We start from the raw sequence: 21,855 nt of genomic DNA on the forward strand, positions 1-21,855 counted from the left end.
GCCCTGAGAGCAAGCTCCCATACTTAGCCATAGTAGGGAGTAGGGCCTGGCTAGTTCCATGCTACAGAGCAATCAAGTTGAAGTCAAACTAAGTGCCAGGCGGCAGGTCCCGGATCACCAGGCAGCACCACTTGGGGACGGGACCCGGACGAGATCCCCTCAGCGGCAGCGGTACCCAGAGACTTGGTTTACCCGGTTGTTAGTGTCTGCTTATGAACTGAGTAAGTACGAGAGTGACCCCTGCATCCCACGATACTCCTCACCGAGTCCTGGGGCATTCCCCCTACCCGTGGAGGGTTACAACACTTTGCTGCCCCACTCCATCACCCCGGGTACTCCCAGCGGCAGCGGTGGTACTCCCAATTACCACACACCACGGGTGGCATCACGAACTATAACTCCCCTGTAAATACTCATTTCACTCGCGTGGCCGCATGACCCCCGGGTCCGGAGACCCTCGAGCCACAGCGAACCCGGATCCGAGCAGCTCGGCTGCTTCCACGGGGGCGGCACAATTCCCTTTAAAGCAATTTAGTAATGTGAGAAACCCCTTTAAATAACCGCAGAAGCGGCTACTTTTCCCCACACAACAGATTATATATAAGCTTCAGCAGACATCACGGACTAATGTGATAATGTGTCGTACCGCACACATTGGATTCCTCTATGACAATGACTACAGATTCTGTCCCTTTGTTTCAAAAATGAAACATTCTCAAAGCAGGAGAAACAAAAACAAGAGAAGTTCATTCCTGAATATTTTACTTCTCGGCTGCAATGTTGGAGGTCCTGGATAATTTTATGCACTTCACATACCTCTCCTCTCACTTTTAGATTAATCTTCCCAAATGAGATGCAGAGGATTTGCATACAGATTTGACGACACAAAAATAGATATGGAATTATTAACAGTCTATATATGTTGTAATTTTTCCTAGTGTGGAGTACCCTTGCCTACAGCAATATTCTTGGCTTTGAAAGTCATCAGGCTGATTTTCTTGCTCTTAGGTTATGGTACCCCATGCTGCTACACTGTCCCCTGCAATCAAAGCAGTTGCACAGATTCCTCGGTTTCCCCTAATAAGTATATTTTATTGATTGGCAGTTTTGATCTGCCTCCCCAGGGGGATAATCTGCATCTTGCCAGCATTCTATAGATACATCTGGCATTAAATATGCCATCTTATATGAGAATCAATTTTCAAAAACAACTTTTCTTCTAACTTTGAAGTGACACAGATGAAATTTAAAATACATTCTGCCAAAAAATTTGAATTAACTGTAGTGTGTTTCATCCTTGAAGTGCTAGTCAAAGTATACCACGGGCAACAGAAAATTTTAACCTCTCAAAAGACTGAAAGAGAATGCCACTGGAAAGGTGAAGAGAAAGTTATTTCAATGATAAATACCAATATTTTGTAGAATGACAGGACTGTTCGGAGAGCAGTCTTTTGAAAGAATTGGTAATTTCTCTATAAAGAGTGTCATGATTCAAGTGCTTATTCAACTTGGGTTAGGAAATGACAGCTCGAAGCTGCGAGGTGCTCTGCAATAAAATGCCTTGGTGGTTTAATAGCGTCTCTATATAAAAGACGCAGTAATGTTTAGACTATGGTGGCTATTACGGAGTGTTAAATCTTCATTCGTGATGTATAAACCTATTGATGCATTCAGGCAGGTGGTCATGACAATCTCTTTTCATTTAAACTCTCTTGAAAAAGTGATACCCCTTTTTTTGATTGACTGAATATTTCGAAATTGAAGGCGTTTTACAATATCTCTTCTGTATTCAAGTGACTTATAATTCTCTTTGAAAATGGACATCAATGTCTTGTACTTTTCAGGTAGATCAACTCAACTAGATCTATTCAAAATCTGACAGTAATGAATAAAAGACAATTCTATCACTCGGTCATCTTAAGGTCACTTTACACACAGAGATAAATCTTTGGCAGATCTGTGGTTGCAGTGAAATTATTATTATTATTATTTATTTTTATAGCGCCATTCATTCCATGGCGCTTTACAGTGAAAAAGGGTATACATATCATGGACATATTGTTCTATTTGTACACAGCCACAAAGCTGGCACTGATTGTCCACAATTTCACTGCAACCACAGATCTACCACAGATCTGCCACAGATTTATCTCTGTGTGTAAAGTGGCCTTTAGAGTACTGTAGGCAACTAGCTATGAAAACTAAATTAAAGGGAATCTGTCAGCAGGTTTTTGGTATATAATCTGAGAGCAGGATAATATGGGTCAAGAAAGCCTGATTCCAGGGATGTGTCATTTTATTAGATGCTTGGGGTAGTTTTCATAGAATCCTTGTTTGTCTGATGTAGATTAACATTTTACTGGCCTAAATATAACCCCGCACACACACCTGACTGTATACACTGTGAATTATCAGCAAGCTACCAACCAGTGATGAGGGCGGGGTTACACAGATTAGCCTGCTTGTGTTTGATAATCTGCTGATAAAAAGCTTATTATATTAAAACTACAGTACACAGCCTAATAAATGACACATCGCTGGAATCAGGCTTTTATGCCCTATATTATGCTGCTTTCAAAATAAATAGGAAAAACCTGCTGCCAGATTCTTTTTAACTAAAATCTGTTTTCATATCTATTAAAGCGAATAAAATCAGATAAATTGACTGTAAACAAATACTAAATAAGATTTTGGTTTATTACACATTCATACAGTCATAACTGGACTATCTTAGGACAATGTTCCATGACTGTATTTTCAGTTCGTGAAAAAACGAAGAGCTCTCGGACCAATGTTAATCCATGGGGTAGTGCAGATGAACGATTTTTTCATTGACAGAATCTGTGTGTGAAAATGGCAGCATGCTCGATTTATCTCTAGAAATTTGATTGTGAGACTCACCCATGCAAATCTATGGGTGCGAGAACAATAAAAAGGATGTCACAGGATGGCATTCGATTTTTATGGATACATTGCAATTCTATAACATAGAAAACTGTAAATAGTCCTGTAAATTATTAAACGCTGCTACTGTATAAAAATGGATTGCACCAGGATGACAAGTGAGAAAAAAAATCAACCCACTTTTCTGGATGAAAATCCAATCAACTTTTTGTAGGCTCATGTGACCCTAGCCTTACAGATGCATTAGACCTCTTCTATTCCATGTGGCTGTGATTTCATATGGAGGTGTACAAATGTTTTCTGTAGCTGAAAGGACAGAAAAGACGGAGGTTTGATGGCTAAAGCTCTACAATTCACAGGCTGACAGCTCCACAGTCACACACTCTTTTCACTAGGAAAACTGAGATCACTTAGATTTCTTAAAGGGAATATGTTAGCAACATAAAATAGGGCAAGTTAACCTGATTACAAGGATGTATCACTTACTACTCTGTGTGTTGTAGTTTCCATGCAATTAGTGTTTTATCAACAGGAGATTTTAAGTGCCTGACTAGGTCTCACATCCATGGCAGTCTAGCTAGTCTATCTAACCTTGCCCCTAACCACTGATTGGCAGCTTGCTGACAATGTATACTGTATATAGAAAGCTACCAATCAGAGGTGTGAACTCAGCATTCTGACCACTGCTACATCTACAACAGAGAAAACTGGGATTTCATCAAAACTACACCAAGCAGTCCAATAAATAATGAATCATGGTGATCCCAAACATGAACACGAATTTAGCCCCTTGCATGGCATTTAGCTTATTAGGACTCCTGTGATCTCTTTTCCCTGCTAACCCTGAAAGTTATAATACAGTACAATACAATGGTATTGCAATATATTGTAGAAGTTATCAAAGTCCCATAGTGGTGCAAAAATGAAAAGAAAGGAAAAATTTCAACAAAATATCTGAAAAAATAAAACCGTGGAAAGCACTTTTTTCCAAATTAAAAACAAAGAAAGAAAGGAAAGAAAGAAAGAAAGGAAAGAAAGAAAGAAAGAAAGAAAGGGCACATACAGTGCCTACAAGTAGTATTCAACCCCCTGCAGATTTAGCAGGTTTACACATTCGGAATTAACTTGGCATTGTGATATTTGGACTGTAGATCAGCCTGGAAGTGTGAAATGCACTGCAGCAAAAAAGAATGTTATTTTTTTTTATTTTTTTTTTTAAATTGTGAAAAGTTTATTCAGAGGGTCATTTATTATTCAACCCCTCAAACCACAAGAATTCTGTTTGGTTCCCCTAAAGTATTAAGAAGTATTTCAGGCACAAAGAACAATGAGCTTCACATGTTTGGATTAATTATCTCTTTTTCCAGCCTTTTCTGACTAATTAAGACCCTCCCCAAACTAGTGAACAACACTCATACTTGGTCAACATGGGAAAGACAAAGGAGCATTCCAAGGCCATCAGAGACAAGATCGTGGAGGGTCACAAGGCTGGCAAGGGGTACAAAACCCTTTCCAAGGAGTTGGGCCTACCTGTCTCCACTGTTGGGAGCATCATCCGGAAGTGGAAGGCTTATGGAACTACTGTTAGCCTTCCACGGCCTGGACAGCCTTTGAAAGTTTCCACCCGTACAGAGGCCAGGCTTGTCCGAAGAGTCAAGGCTAACCCAAGGACAACAAGGAAGGAGCTCCGGGAAGATCTCATGGCAGTGGGGACATTGGTTTCAGTCAATACCATAAGTAACGTACTCCACCGCAATGGTCTCCGTTCCAGACGAGCCCGTAAGGTACCTTTACTTTCAAAGCGTCATGTCAAGGCTCGTCTACAGTTTGCTCATGATCACTTGGAGGACTCTGAGACAGACTGGTTTAAGGTTCTCTGGTCTGATGAGACCAAGATCGAGATTTTTGGTGCCAACCACACACGTGACGTTTGTAGACTGGATGGCACTGCATACGACCCCAAGAATACCATCCCTACAGTCAAGCATGGTGGTGGCAGCATCATGCTGTGGGGCTGTTTCTCAGCCAAGGGGCCTGGCCATCTGGTCCGCATCCATGGGAAGATGGATAGCACGGCCTACCTGGAGATTTTGGCCAAGAACCTCTGCTCCTCCATCAAGGATCTTAAGATGGGTCGTCATTTCATCTTCCAACAAGACAACGACCCAAAGCACACAGCCAAGAAAACCAAGGCCTGGTTCAAGAGGGAAAAAATCAAGGTGTTGCAGTGGCCTAGCCAGTCTCCTGACCTTAACCCAATTGAAAACTTGTGGAAGGAGCTCAAGATTAAAGTCCACATGAGACACCCAAAGAACCTAGATAACTTGGAGAAGATCTGCATGGAGGAGTGGGCCAAGATAACTCCAGAGACCTGTGCCGGCCTGATCAGGTCTTATAAAAGACGATTATTAGCTGTAATTGCAAACAAGGGTTATTCCACAAAATATTAAACCTAGGGGTTGAATAATAATTGACCCACACTTTTATGTTGAAAATTTATTAAAATTTAACTGAGCAACATAACTTGTTGGTTTGTAAGATTTATGCATCTGTTAATAAATCCTGCTCTTGTTTGAAGTTTGCAGGCTCTAACTTATTTGCATCTTATCAAACCTGCTAAATCTGCAGGGGGTTGAATACTACTTGTAGGCACTGTAATTGGTCCTGCCAAGTCTATAACAACCAAACTATAAAAGTAATCACATTTTAATCCATATAGTAACCAAGCTAAAAATAAAGCCAGAATTTTAACCTTCTTAAAAATAATGAATAAATGAAATAAAAAGTTACATTTACTATACTCCAAATTATTAGTCTAAAGGTACTTAAGGGGAACCTGTCATGTGTAAAAACGCTATTAGCCTGCAGTTATGGGGTTAATCTGCAGGTTAATAGCGTTTGGAACCTGCCCGGCTTCTGCATATTAAACCCCGCTGCAGGGAGGAAATTAACTCCAACTCTCCCAACAGTGTTTGGGTTTCAGTCACGGGGGAGGCTCCGGTAAAGGTTCAGCCACTGCTCTGGGTATTGAGATCGGCAGAGGTAACCGCACCCCTGTACTGACTGACAGCTGGATCTAATGCTGAGTGGCTGTCAGTCAGTGCAGGGGCCACTGTTCCCATATATAAATATGTCTAATATCTATATATAGATATTCATATACAGTATATATCTAATACCTATCTGCCACAAGAGATGATGAGTTCTCATTCAATGGAAGTCTTCAGAGGCAGGACAGAGATCTCTTTGAGATGGTTTAGTGAATCCTGCATTGAGCAGGGGTTTGGACACGATGACCCTGGAGATCCCTTCCAACTCTTACATTCTGTGATTCTATGATCCATAACAACAATCCAACAAAGTCTACTCTTCAGAAGTCAAATGGTTTTCGATGAGTTCTGATCCATAACGTGTGCTCAAACAGCAGATTATGACCACATATGGGATATTGCTGTACATGCAAGAAATTGACAAACTGTAGGCTGCTTTCTCTCATATTTCTCCTTAACAAAATGAAATGGCTAAAGCTACTGTAAATTATATTGAAAAATGTATTTTTAAATTGACAGTTCAGTCCTAATACATTCTATTTATGTACCTATATGGTGGAAATATTCACTGCATCAGTAGAGGAATTCTTTGAGGTTTGCAGTTTGAAGATTTGTGGGGTGTTAATAATGTTTTGCCACCTCAATGCCTTTGAAAACCTGGAAAACATGCTTAGGTAAAGGAGTCCCCAAAAGTGACAAGGTGGTGGGGCCTGTAGTGAAGGCAAGTAAACAGTAAGACCCCATTTGGAATATGTGTAAACACTGCAGGAGGAACTGGGTGGTAATTGTTGAGTTGTGTTTTATGTTACTACTGTGTTTCCCTGAAAATAAGACACTATCTTATACCATTTTGTGTCCCAAAAAAATGCGCTAGGGCTTATTTTCAGGGTAGGGCTTATTTTTGGGGAAACACAGGTTGGGGACAAGTTTACCCCCAACCTAAAAAAGGCAGACACCCCCCCAAGAGAATAATACTTACTGTGCTGCTTCCAGGTCCTCCTGTGAGCCACAGTGGGCGCTCCCAGAAGGACCTTGTGTGCTCCATAGTGGTCCTCCCCTGATTTTGTCCAGCACTCACACATACACACATCAGATTGCAGAAACATCAGACACACACAGAAACTTCATGTGATACTGTACTGCTTCCGGCCGGCAGTGCTGTGGAACGCGAGGACCTGCGGTGGACCGTGTGGAAGACCTGTGGTGGAATGTATCAATGTGTTCCATTGCAGGTCCTTGGTGCATTCCACTGCAGGTTCTCATGTTCCACAGTGTCCCGTTCGAGGTCTGGTGAGTATGACTGCGGAGTCTGTCTTCTCTCTTTTGGGAGTGTCTGATTTCTTTAATAAGTATCCTACAGTATTCTTTAACTTTTTTAGCTGCATGGACACTTCATTATCGAACCGCAAGTAGGACTTTTTCGGTGTAGTACTTATATTTAAGCCTAAAGCGGGCTTTACACACTGCGATATCAGTCCCGATATCGCTAGTGTGGGTACCCGCCCCCATCTGTTGCGCGACACGAGCAAATCACTGCCCGTGCTCCACAACATCGCCCAGACCCGTCACACATACTTACCTGCCCGGCGACGTCGCTGTGACCGGCGAACCGCCTCCTTTCTAAGGGGGTGGTCCGTGCGGCGTCACAGCGACGTCACTGAGTGGCCGCTCAATAGCAGCGAAGGGGCGGAGCTAAGCGGGACGTAACATCCCGCCCACCTCCATCCTTCCGCATAGCGGCCTGGAGGCAGGTAAGGAGAGCTTCCTCGCTCATCGGTGTCACAAGCAACGGCATCGCTAATGCGGCCGGATGTGCGTCACCAATTCCTTGACCCCAACGAGTTTGCATTAGCGATGTCGTAGCGTGTAAAGTCCCCTTTACTCCGAAAAGGCTGAAAATTCCTGCTAGGAATTATTTTCTGGGTAAACCTAAATATTTAAAACAGCAAAAGTGAGATTTTGTCTTTTAGGAAAATATATATGCATCTATAATTATTGAGTAATGATCAGTGTGCACAATTATTATACAACTAAATGAAAGAAATATATTTTTCCGTCTCATACAACTGAAAATGTACAAAACTACACATTTGACAGTTAAAAAATATCAGTGACCAATAGAGCCATCCGTTTTTATCAATAATTCATAATCCTTCAATACATATAGTCTGTCAGTTTCCTAAATTGTTGATGATCATGTTTTTGCGAAGTAGCAACCACAGCCTCCTGACTCGTTCAGACAGGTGTATTGTTTTCCTTCAGAGCAAATCTTTCATTTAAAAAAGGACCACAAGTTCTCAATAGGGTTTAGATCAGGTGAGGAGGGGCCATGTCATTATGCTTTCATTCTTAAGGCCTTTACTGGCAACCAAGTAGTGGAGACTTCGATGCATGTAAAGAAAAATTGTCCTGGATAAAAATCATGGATTTCTTGAAAGATGTGGACTTTTTCCTGTACTACTACTTCAAGAAAGTGTCTTCTAACAACTGGAAGTAGGTTTGGGATTTGATTTTGAGTCCATTTTTAAAACAAAAAGGTTTAACTATCTAATTTTTATTAATTCCAGCCCATAGCAATACTCAACCTCCACCTTCCTGGGGTCTGTGTCCATTTCTGATCAAGCCATAGGCCCATCCATCTGGTCCATCAAGAGTCACTCTCATTTCATCAATCCATAAAATATTAGAACAATCTGTCTTCAGATATTTCTTGGTCCAGTCTTTATGTTTCAACTGCTGTGTCTTGTTCAGTGATATTCGGGTCTCAGCTTTCCTTAGTTGGGGCATGTCAATGGGCACTGAATACCTTCTACTTCTAGGAACTCTACGGAGGTTGCAGTTCTGGAGTGTAACAACACTGAGGATAGTGGGTTCCTGGTCATTTCATGGTTTATTCTTCTCAAATGTATGATAGTTAATGTGTGTCTGTTTTTTTCTCAACACGTTTTTTGCAATTCTATTGAGTATTTGTAACAAAACTTTGATGGTTCTGTGATTACAACCAAATATCTTAGCAATTTCAAGAGTGCTGCAACCCTCTGTAAGATTTTTAACATTTTTTACTTTTTAGAATCAGTTAAATAACAAGCCGCCTAATAATTCTGCACACCTTGATAAAGAGTATTGATAATTAGTCCACATCCTCCCTCTTTACACAAATACACATCTCCTGATCTACCTGATCCAATAAACATTCAAGTTTATACAATGAGGAGTTGGAAAATATGCGTAAAATTAACAAATGATCAAAAATACTCACTTGCAGTGGTGTTCCACAAATGGGAGCGGACCTCACAGCCTCTATGGGGGTCCGGTGCCAGCCCACTACCTCCCCCTTGCATCACACTTTAAATTGTTTCAGCATAGTGGGTGTCTATATACACTGTGTGCAGAATTATTAGGCAAATGAGTATTTTGATCACATGATAATTTTTATACATGTTGTCCTACTCCAAGCTGTATATAGGCTTGAGAGCCAACTATCAATAACGTAAATCAGGTGATGTGCATCTCTGTAATGAGAAGGGGTGTGGTGTAATGCCATCAACACCCTATATAAGATGTGCTTAATTATTAGGCAACATCTTTTCCTTTGACAAAATGGGTCAGAAGAGAGATTTGACGGGCTCTGAAAAGTCCAAATTTATGAGATGTCTTGCAAAGGGATAAAGCAGTCTTGAAATTGCCAAACTTTTGAAGCATGATCACCGAACAATCAAGCGTTTCATGGCAAATAGCCAACAGGGTCGCAAGAAGCACGTTGGGCAAAAAAAGCGCAAAATAACTACCCATGAATTGAGGAAAATCAATCGTGAAGCTGCCAAGATGCCATTTTCCACCAGTTTGGCCATATTTCAGAGCTGCAACATTACTGGAGTATCAAAAAGCACAAGATATGCCATAATCAGGGACATAGCCAAGGTAAGGAAGGCTGAAAAATTACCACCTTTGAACAAGAAACATAAAACGTCAAGGCTGGGCCAAGAAATATCTTAAGACTGATTTTTAAAAGGTTTTATGGACTGAAGAAATGAGAGTGACTCTTGCTGGGCCAGAGGCTGGATTAGTAAAAGTCATAGAGCTCCACTCCAACTCAGATGTCAGCAAGGTGGAGGTGGGGTACTGGTATGGGCTGGTATCATCAAAGATGAACTTGTGGGACCTTTTCGGGTTGAGGATGGAGTGAAGCTCAACTCTCAGAACTGCTAGAACTGCTAAGTACTGCTAGTTTCTGGAAGACAACTTCTTCTTTTTCAAGCAGTGGTACAGGAAGAAGTCGGTATCGTTGAAGAAAAACATGGTTTTCATGCAGGACAATGCTCCATGACATGCATCCAACTACTCCACAGCATGGCTGGCCAGTAAAGGTCTAAAAGATGAAAAAATAATGACATGGCCCCCTTGTTCACCTGATCTGAACCCCATAGACAACATGTGGTCCCTCATAAAATGTGAAATCTACAGGGAGGGAAAACAGTACACCTCTTGGAACAGTGTCAGGGAGGCTGTGATGGCTGCTGCACGCAATGTTGATCGTAAACATATCAAGCAACTGACAGAATCTATGGATGGTAGGCTGTTGAGTGTCATCATAAAGAAAGGTGGCTATATTGGTCACTAATTTTTTGGGGGTTTGTTTTTGCATCTCAGAAATGTTTATTTCTAAATTTTGTTCAGTTATAATGGTTTTCCTGTTGAAAATAAACAAGTGAGATGGGAATATATTTGTTTTTTATTAAGTTGCATAATAATTCCGCACAGTAATAGTTACTGGCACAAACAGATATCCTCCAAAGATAGCCAAATCTAAAAAAAAAACACTCCAACTTCTAAAAACATTAATTTTTGATATTTATAACTCTTTTGGGTTGATTGAGAACATAGTTGTTGATCATTAATAAAAAAAAATCCTCTAAAATACAACTTGCCTAATAATTCTGCACACAGTGTAGTTGAAAAAAATGATGAAAGATGGAGCAATGCAATCCCCAATCCATCATTCTCCCACTGTGTCTGCACTCTGACGTCTCAGCACTGCAATCATGTCACTACTATGCGCCCGCTGTGTCAAGATGTCACTCAACAAGGAAACTGTAGCAGTGGAGGAAAGAGGAAGGAGGTAATTATTTTTTTAAGTTACTCAATACACTGGTGGCCAATGGCCATAATACTAGATGGAGGACTATTGGGGTGTGTTAAAATATATGGAGGACTATGTGGGTGCATTATAATATATGTAGGACCATCGTGTGCATTATAAAATATGAAGGACTATGGGGTATATTATACTGTATGCGGGATTATTGGGTGCATTATACTATATGGAGGACTATGGGATGTGCATAATACTATAGGGAGGACTATGTGTGGTCAATTATACTATATGGAGAACTATGGCATTTAGATTATTATACACAGGACTACAGATGTGTTCAAAAGTTTACATACACAGGCAAATTGTTTGCTTTCTTGGTCTTTTTTCAGAGAATATAAATGATAACACAAAATCTTTTTTTCCAGTCATGGTTAGTGGTTGGATGAAGCCTTTTATTGTCAAACTACTGTGTTTTCTATTTTTAAATCATAATGACAACCAAAAACATCCAAATAACCCTGATCAAAAGTTCACACACCGTCGTGATTTTGGCCTGATAATATGCACAGAAGTTGACACAAATGGGTTTGAATGGCTAATAAAGGTAACATCCTCACCTATTCTATGACCTGTTTGCTTGTAATCAGTGTGTTTGCATACGAGCTGATTGAGTTTCTGGGATCCAGACAGACTCTTGCATCTCTTATCCAGCCACTGATGTTTCTGGATTGTGAGTCATGGACTTAGCAAAAGAATTGTCAACGGATCTACAGGAAAAGATAGTTGAACTGTATAAAAGAGAAAAGGGATACGAAAAGATATCCAAAGAATTGATAATACCAGTCAGCAGTGTTCAAACTGTGATTAACAAATGAAAAATCAGGGGCTCTGTAAAAACCAAACCATGATCAGGTAGACCAAAAAATATTTTGGCCACAACTGCCAGGAAAATTGTTTGGGATGCCAAGAAAAACCCACAAATAACATCAGCTGAAATACAGGACTCACTGAAAACTTGCACTGTGGCTGTTTCAAGATGCACAATAAGGAGGTACTTGAAGAAAAATGGGCTGCATGGTTGAGTCGCCAGAAGAAAGTCATTACTGCACAAATGCCACAAAGTATATCGCCTACAATACGCCAAACAGCACAGAGACAAGCCTCCAAACTTCTGGAAGAAGGTAATTTGGATTGAGAGACCAAAATCAAACTTTTTGGACACAATCATAAACGTTACATTTGGAGAGGTGTCAACAAGGCCTATGATGAAAGGAACACCATTCCTTCTGTAAAGCACGGAGGTGCATTGCTTATGATGTGCGGATGTATAAGCTACAAAGGCACAGAAAACTTGGTCACAGTTGATGGAAAGATTAATGCAGGACGTAATCAGCAAATACTGGAGGCAAATTTGCACTCATCAGCCTGAAAGCTGCGCATGGGATATACTTGGATGTTCCACAATGACAACGATCCAAAACACAAGGCCAACTCAACCTCTCATTGGCTACAGCAAAACAAAGTGAAGGTTCTGGAGTGACCATCTCAGTGTCCTGACCTCAATATCATTGAGCCACTCTGGGGAGAACTCAAGTGTGCAGTTCATGCAAGAAAGCCCAGGAATTTACAGGAACTGGAGGCTTTTTGCCAAGAAGAATGGGCAGCCTTTCTATCGGAGAAAATAAAGAGCCTCATCCACAACTACCACAAAAGACTTCAAGCTGTTATTGATGTTAGAGGGGGCAATACACAGTATTAAGAAATGGTGTATGTGGACTTTTGATCAGGGTCATTTGGATGTTTTTGGTTGTCATTATAATTTGAAAAGAGAAAACACATTACTTTGACAATAAATGGCTTCACCCAACCACTAACCATGAGTGGAATAAAAGATTTTGTGTTATCATTCATATTCTCTGAAAAAAGGCCAAGAAAGCAAAAAACCTGCCGGGGTACATAAACTTTTGAGCACAACTGTATGTGGGGCCAATTATACTATATGGAAGGCTGTGCTGAGGCCATTATAATATTTGGACTGCTTTGTGGATGTCAATATATTATTTAACCCAGACTACAGCATCATGGACATGAAATTGCTGGTATTGAAAGGTAACTTCAAATCCCAGAGAGACAGGAGACTATGGGAATACAAACCTATAATGACCTTTGACACATTCAGAGCAGGAATGAATGTGTCTCATGGATTCATGTCTTTTTACATCAATTAAGAGATGTGCTCCTCAGACCATCCGGGGGCATCAGAGCCCTGGACCAGACCTCAATCAGAGGTCAATAAAACTTTCACACTGAACTGCAGCAATATTTATGGCCACAACAGTTTGTCCTCTTGCCATACTGATAGTTCTGCTTCACATAACTTGTTTTATTTACTGCCCCATTCTATGTCCTGTTGTGTATAAATATGTGACTCTTCAGATTTTGTGTTATATTGAGCCTGAAAAAGAGACCTGAGTAGTCTGGAAAGCTTGCTATTATTACCATCTTTTCAGTTAGCCATTAAAAGGTATCAACCACTGAGGACTTCAGTTCTTTTAAACATTTTTTTAATATATTATTTAGAAGGCTATGTGGAGGCCATTATAATATTTGAAGAGATATGACAGAGCCTTTATGCTTTATGGAGATCTACTGTATATGAGGGCCATTATACTGTATTTAAGCAATGATACAGTGGGAAGGTTTGTGTGGGATGCATCATACTGAGAGGACTATGGGTGCATTATACTATCTGGAGAACTATGGGGATGCAAAATACTATATGGAGGACTGGACTATGTGTGGCCAATTATACTTTTTGGAGAACTATGGGGTTTTATAATGCTATATGGAGAACTATGTCTCGTCAATTATACCATATGGAAAGTTATGTGAGGACCATTATAATATTTAGAGGGCTATGAGGGAGCTTTTATACTTTATGAAGGTCTATTTGTGGGCCATTATACTGTATGCAAGCAATTATACAGTGTGAAGGTTTGTGTGGGGTCCATTATAATGTGCAGAGGGCTATGTGGTGGCAATTACACTGTATGTAGGGCTGTGTGGGGGTCAGAGTTGGGGATCTTACTGTGTAGGGGGTCACCATATTTTGCTGGGGTAGTTGAGGGCAGATACAGTAGGGTCATATTACTGTGCATATGGAAGGTACTGTGGAGGATTCACTGTGGCGGGTACTATACAGTGTTTGAGGGTGCTTTTGTTAGCTTCACATTTAATGGGTCCAATGAAAGAGGAATCTAGGGGCTTCAATAGGAGTAAAATTACTTTTCAAGGGCTGTAAAGTTGTGAGATGTGCTCTTATGTGACCCAGACAAATATTAATTAATTAATTTGTCTTTTAGGGGAGGGGGGAGATTTGAATTACTGCTATGTGGCCCCATGATTTCTATGTACCCCCTGCTCACTTGCCTAATAGGAGTGTGGATAGTGTATGTTACTGGATAAAAAATATTGTTGAAATTCAATATCTAGAAATTGAAATCTTTAATTTTTATCTTCACTTGACTTTAACTGCGAACTTCCTGGTATTTTGAGTATTTAAGAGGTGCCATTTTAAAACTAATTTATGGGAGATTTCTAATGTATGAGCCTGTTAAATCCACTTCAAATTGCATTGGTCCTTAATAAAAAAGTTTTGAGGATTTTTTTGAAAATTTGAAATAATGCTGCTAAACTTGTAGACTATCTAACAGAGAAAAATAATAAAAAAGGGGGAAATTGTAAAATAATGATGGCAACAAAAAGCAGATCTGTGGCAAATGTTAATAACACTTTTATGGTATGTCTTACAAGCAGAAAAATTAGGATTTTCGAAACCAAATTACCACTAACATAAATACGTGTCCATAAAAAAATCTCATAATCATTTGCATAAGTTAAAACATTAAAAGAATTGTTCCCACATAAAGCAACAAAAGTTTGATTTGAAAGATGAGGCTCTGATATTATTCACAACCATAAAACTGATGCCCTATTCTCAGGATAGGTGCTCAATGTCGGATCAGTGGGGGGTCTCACATCCATCAGCCTTGGCCACAGCTGCATGAAAACAGTGTATTCAGAAAAACGCCACAGACATGGCACTACTCGATACTGAGATCCACTTCTATCCATTTGAACGTTAAAACTTTGCATTTGGAGTTGTAAAAAAATAAATAGCCCCGATCTTTTATATGACCTTCGTAGCACCATTTTACTAATTAGGAAAATGTATTTGGAGTCTAACATTAAATGTATGTGTTTTTTATATATATTTATTGATTTAACATTTCTGCTGAATTAACTTTGCCTACCTCTGCTTAAAATACAATGATGATAAAAACTATAATGCGAATAGAAAATCAATTACAAAATCTCTGTCCATTATGTTTCTATCCCACATGCAGTACTGATATTGTCTTCCAGTGCAAGCATGGACCTTTGTGTCACAATTGTGTACGAAAATTTTAGCACAAGTCTACTTCATCTCATTAATAACCGATTGTGACTTAGTAAGTGGCAAGTGTATGTAAAAGTGAGTAACAAAGGATGTAGTTTTCGCCTTTACACTGTAAAGGGTGCTTTACACGCTGCGACATCGCTAGCGATAGCTAGCAATGTTGTGTGCGATAGCACCCGCCCCCATCGTTCGTGCGACATTTGGTGATCGTTGACGTAGCGAATATTATTGCTACGATTGCTACGGCAGAGTCACACGAACATACTTTTTCAGCGACGTCGCTGTGACCGCCCAACAATCCCTCCTTCAAGGTAGAGGTGCGTTCGGCATCATAGCGACGTCACTAAGCGGCCCGCCAATAGCAGAGGAGGGAAGGAGATGAGCGGCCGGAACATGCCGCCCACCTCCTTCCTTCCTCATTGCCGGTGGACGCAGGTAAGGAGATGTTCGTCGTTCCTGCGGTGGCACACATAGCGATGCACCACCAAAGATATTATGAAAAGGAGCGACGTGTCACCGATCAACGATTTTTGACGTTTTTGCGATCGTTGATGTCACACGCTGCAATGTTGCTAACGGCGCTGAATGTGCGTCACTAACGACGTGACCCCGACGATATATTAGCGATGTTGCAGCGTGTAAAGCACCCTTAAGGCTACGTTGTCATAGCAAGTACTAGGTGTATGTCATACACAAAAAAACTCAGGCTATAAGGTTAAAAGGGTACTTCGGGGAGATTAAAATGGTTTGTACGGTCCCTGCCCTCATACACTATGAAGCTGAGCTGGACACTGCAGTTCTAGTATCTTTAGATCCCTTGTAAATCAATAAAATAGTAGGTGCTCCTCACCCTTCATGTATGGTACTTACATCCCAGACCAAAAAAACGCCTGCTGCAGTAGAGAAGAGGGGGGCATAGCCACCAACTCCATGTTCTTACTTACAGCCAGCCCCTGATACTTGCTTCTAACCAGTCTTAGAACAGGCGACATGGTGGAGGCGTGGCATGCTGGATAGAAGCAAGTATCAGGGGACTAGCAGGAAAGTAGAGCATGGATCCGGTGGCCACGTAAACACCACTCCCTCTCTTCTAAGACTAAATAGGAGCAAGTATCAGGGGGATAGCATGTAAATAGAGCATGAAGCCAGCGGCCACACCCCCACCACGCCTTCTCTTCTAAGACTGGATAGAAGCAAGTATCAGGGGGCTAGTAGGTAGGAAGAGCATGGAGCTTGAAGCTAAGCCCCGGTTCTAAGGCTGGATAGAAGTATAAGGGGGCTGGCAGATAGGAAGAGCATGGAGCCGGCAGCCACCCCCCATGTTCTACGACTGGACAGAAGCAAGTATCAGGGGACTGGCAGGTAGGAAGAGCATGGAGTCGGCAGCCATGCCCCCACCACACCCCCTGTTCTAGACCAGATAGAAACAAGTATCAGGGGGCTGGCAGGTATGAAGAGTATGGAGCCGGCTGCCAAGCCCCCATTCCTTGACTGGATAAAAGTATAAGAAGGCTAGCAGATAGGAAGAGCATGGAGCCGGTGGCCATACCCCATGTTCTACGACTGGACAGAAGCAAGCATCAGGGGGCTAGCAGGTAGGAAGAGCATGGAGCTGGTAGCCATGCCCCTACCACACCCCTTGTTCTAGACCAGATAGAAGCAAGTATTAGGGGGCTGGCAGGTAGGAAGAGCATGGAGCCAATGGCCAAGACCCCAATTTTACAACTGGATAGAAACAAGTATCAGGGGTGATATAGAAGGGGTAATATTTTCTGTATTTCTCGATTTTAAATACTTTATTATTCCATTAGTACATCTTGTGTAAGTTCATAGCCACTATTTAGTTTACTAAAAACACGAGCTTAATTATTGTCTGGAATATTTTTCTTATCTCATATGCAAGACTCTACATTTCTGTATTTCTCAAACTTAAAAGGTCATATGATCAACTGGTAAATTTCCACTCTGAGCCTTTATGCAATATCACGTTGGTCTGTAAATGGTATAAAATATCTGTGCATTGGCTAATAAACAGAAAGTGATCATGCTTACATGAATGCAGGTCTTTTCTCTGAGCGCTCGATGTTGGTTAGGCCTAAAGAAGTCTAATTCAACAAAGACCTCACTGGTGATTCCATAAGCTGACTTTTGAGTCAGAGCAGAACAGCTACATCAGGGGGCTGGCAGGGAGGAAGATCATGGAGCAGGTGGCCATGTCCTTACCATGCCTTCTGTTCTATGTCTCTATAGATGCAAGTAACATGGGCTGGTATGTAGGAAAAGCATAGAGCCAGTGGCCACACCCCCTCTTCTAAAACTGTGTAGAAACAAGCATCAGGGGGCTGGCAGGTAGTAAGGTCATGGAGCTGGTGGCCATGCCCTTACAATACCTCCTGTTCTAGGTCTCTATAGATGCAAGTAACATGGGCTGGTGTCTAGGAAGAGCATAGAGGCAGTGGCCATGCCCCCTCTTCTAAGACTGTATAGAAGCAAGTATCAGGGGGCTGGCAGGTAGGAAGAGCATTGAGACAGTGGCCACACCCCCTGTTTTATGTCTGCATAGAAGCAAGTATTAGGGGGCTGGCAGTTAGAAAGAGCATGAAGGTGGTGGCCATGCCCTTACCATGCCCCCTGTTCTAAGTCTGGAATGAAGCAAGTAACAGGGGCTGGTAATAGGAGGAGCATGGAGCCAGTGGTCACACCCCCTGTTCTAAGACTGTATAGAAGCAAGTATCAGGGGGCTGGCAGGTAGGAAGAGAATGGAGCCGGTGGTCATGCCCCTGCTATGCCCCCTGTTTTAAGACTAGATAAAAGCAAGTATTAGGGGGCTGGCAGGTAAGAAGAGCATGGAGATGGTGGCCATGCCTATGCTATGCCCCTCCTGTTCTAAGACTGGATAGAAGCAAGTATCAGGGGGCTGGCAGGTAGGAGGAGCATGGAGTCAGCGGCAATGGCCCCATTCTCTGCTGTAGCTTGGTGCTTTACACTGGTTTGTGACGTAGCGCTCATATGGAAGGGGTGAGGGGTGAGGAAGAGCTACTATTTTATTGATTTACAAGTGATCTAAAGATACTAGAACTGCAGTGGCCAGCTCAGCTTCATAGTGTATGAGGGCAGGGACAGTACAAAACTGTTTTTTCTCCGCATAGTACCACTTTATGTTCCCACAATGAGTATTTACCGCAAGTCAAATTAACATATTGCAGTTTTCAACAGAATAAAAGAAGCACACTGGGCATCATATTTCTTTAAATCCCATCCACTTTGCTAGAACAGTAATACATTGTGCTTTACTCACAAAAATATGCAGAGGAAGAAATGCACCAAATACTCACGGTAATTTAGCATAAAGCTCCAAATCTGCAGCAATATAACTAGCCATGCAGTGAATTATGATCTAGCACCTAGGTTACAATCCTGAAGACTACATGCCACGAATCTAAGGGTTATTATCACATGTGCGGAGATTTTAGTATACAGCAAACTGTATGATTATAATTCGTTATACATTCTTATTAATTTGTGTTTGGTGGTACTTGGTTCTACAATGTATTATGGAGCAAAGATATGCTGGAGAATATGCCAGAGTGCAATAATAACTACAAACTCCGACATTGTCCAATTAGGACGGACAGTATCAGACAATGTAGGGACAAATCCTATTGACAAATTGGATAGTTACACCCAAATATTTATTCATAGATTTCCAGGAAGAATAACAGAACTGTGCAAAGAAAGTTCTAAGAAAAGATGCTCCTAAATTATTTCATATGAACACAAATATTTACTAGAACAGACAATTAAGGAGAAGAAATAGGTCCTTTTTAAAGAATATTGGTCTACATTACATTTCATCTAACCATTCTTACTATTCATTATTTTCATTTGATGGTTTCAATGAGATTATACAACAATGGGCCTATGATGGCTCCCCTTACATCATGTTTTCCCCGTACCTGGATTCATTGGTTCAAACATTATATTCTTTTAAAGTATTATATAATATGTATACTTCAAACAACTCACTAACCTGATATCCAGAGAAGGCCATCTGCAATGCATCCAGCATGGCATGAAAGGGATCTGTCAAAAGACTGTACAAAAGTCCACTTGTTCTTCTTTGGACAGTACCGCTCTACTGATGGTAGTACCTGTCGTAATTCATTCCTTCCCCCTACTGCATAAAGACAATTGTCCAGTGTACCCAGAACAAAATGCTCACGACAGTTCTTCATTGGAGCTAGTTCAATCCATGTATTGCTTCGAGGATCATATCGGCATGCTGTCCTCACCGCACAGGTGCGCCCAGTAGCATGTTCAACTTCCCCACCTGCCGCAAATAAAAAGTCACCCATGATTGCCACACAGTGATGGCTTCTGCCTACTGGCATAGGTGTCAACTCACTCCAGTTTGCAATTCCAGCAATGTGAACATTGTCCTGATCAACAGGATTAAAATATCTTAGCTCCCGAACTTTGCAGATCTCCCTTTTCTTTCCTCCAACAATGTAAAGAGTGTTGGACTGGAATCGTGGTTTCGTCCGTATGGTCTGCCACACTGGCTGTGCATAGATACTTTGGTGGTATTCCAAGGCTTCATTAATTAGTGCCGTAGCCGTTTCACTTGTTTGGATCAAAGGATGAGAAAGGACAATAGCGTGAAGTGTATTTGTATCCATGAGGCTAAAACGTACATACTGCAACAGTTCATCTATGTACTGATAACGGCAATTGTGCTCCAGCCATCTTACAGCCAACTAAAAGAAAGGAACAATCACACCTTAAATACTTGACAATGGATTAATTCCTTTTTAAAAATAGGCATAACATAAACATACACACAAACAATTGCTTAAAGAAATTAATGTACCTATTATTTTTATATGTGTAACTTTTAAAGCCCCACATCAGACTTTTTTTTCCAGACCATTTTGTTACGGATCACGTGTGTAAGTTTAATACATGTAATTACATACTCATCTGTTGGCATGCTCCTCTGTTTTTAGCCATGCTCCAATTGCTCCAGCACCATGTAACTGGTTTAGTAAGCTACCAGATTGCTTTGTGTTCCAGAACTCACTTTTATAAATACAAGCCTATGGGACCCAGAACAATACTACAAAGTCTCGTACTGAAATCCAATAGACTTGCTAGAGAAGATTTATAAAAGTGACTTCTGCTTCACACAGCAACCACTGTGAGAGTTGGAAGGTTATACTTACAGTCACATGGTGCCGATGAGGGGATGAAAACGAGTGAAAACAGCTACCGGTGAGTAGATAACTACATACACTACAGTCATTTACATGATCCCAAACAAAGGGATTAAAAAACCCATACTGTCCGAAGAAAGATCTAATGCCTTTCTTTGTACAAGCAGCTTGTTTGGTTATCCCATGCCACTGGAGGACCTCACAAGTACCATCTTTTGTGGAATGACATGATACCTTCCTGGACATTTTTGGGGATGGAGGAGCTGATCGCATGGGACCACGACAGGACTGACTAGTTCTTCAAAACTTGTTTTGTTTAAAGGGTGGATGAACACAGAACTTAAATACTTGCGACAAAGGAAAAAAAAAATGTTTATCACAAGGTAAGAGGGGGGCATATCTAAAGAAGAATATAATGTCTACAAGAACTGCAGAGAAAGCATTAGAATAGCTAAAGCCAGAAATGAAGTAAGGCTTGCAAGCGAGACCAAAAGGAATAAAAAAAGGTTTTCGGGGGTTTGTAAAAAGCAAAAGAAGAGAAAGTCAAAGATGCTATAGGATTTTTACAGGATGAAAAGGGTGAAGGGGTCATAAATGATGTTGTAAAGGCAGAACTTTTCAATTCTTATTTTGCATCTGTGTTCTCTAAGAAAGCAAATGTAACAACTGATCTTCACTATACTATCATAGGAATAAAATAATCCATGTTGTGTATCAACGGAGAGATGGTGAGAGAATACTTAATTTACATCTCCAGATTTGGTCCAGATGAATTACATCCTAGGGTACAGAAAGATATAGGAGAAAAAAACTGCAGAACCACTAGCCAGAATTTTTGAAAATTCCTGGAGAACAGAAGCCTCAAAATATTTTAGAACGGCAAATGTGCTCCCTATCTTCAAAAAAGGAACAAAGATGGAGGCAGGAAATTACATGCTAATGACCCTTACTTCTATAACAAGAAAGATCTTTGAAAAAAAATATTAAACAGCATGCATGTAAGTAATTAGATTAAAATACAGTAATTTACCAGAAACAGCATGGTCTTGTAGCAAACAAGTCATGCCAAACTAATCTAATTTCCTTCTATGATGAAATCACTGAATGGTTGGATCAGGGAAATGTGGTAGATAT

The 21,855-nt window shown here is 40.9% G+C and overlaps 1 protein-coding gene across 5 annotated transcripts in view; it reads right to left on the reverse strand.

Annotated features, from left to right (window-relative positions):
* The window catches only part of KLHL32 (kelch like family member 32), a 437,153-nt gene that overhangs the window by 95,983 nt on the left and 319,315 nt on the right, over positions 1-21,855 (reverse strand). For all 5 annotated transcript variants that reach the window (XM_075338390.1, XM_075338392.1, XM_075338391.1 and 2 more), the window contains one exon: positions 19,539-20,265. In XM_075338390.1, coding sequence (XP_075194505.1) covers positions 19,539-20,265 — 727 coding nt within the window. The remainder of the gene's footprint in view (positions 1-19,538; positions 20,266-21,855) is intronic.

This window comes from Anomaloglossus baeobatrachus, chromosome 3 (genome assembly GCF_048569485.1).
Source record: "Anomaloglossus baeobatrachus isolate aAnoBae1 chromosome 3, aAnoBae1.hap1, whole genome shotgun sequence".
In the NCBI taxonomy this organism is placed as follows: Eukaryota; Metazoa; Chordata; class Amphibia; order Anura; family Aromobatidae; genus Anomaloglossus; species Anomaloglossus baeobatrachus.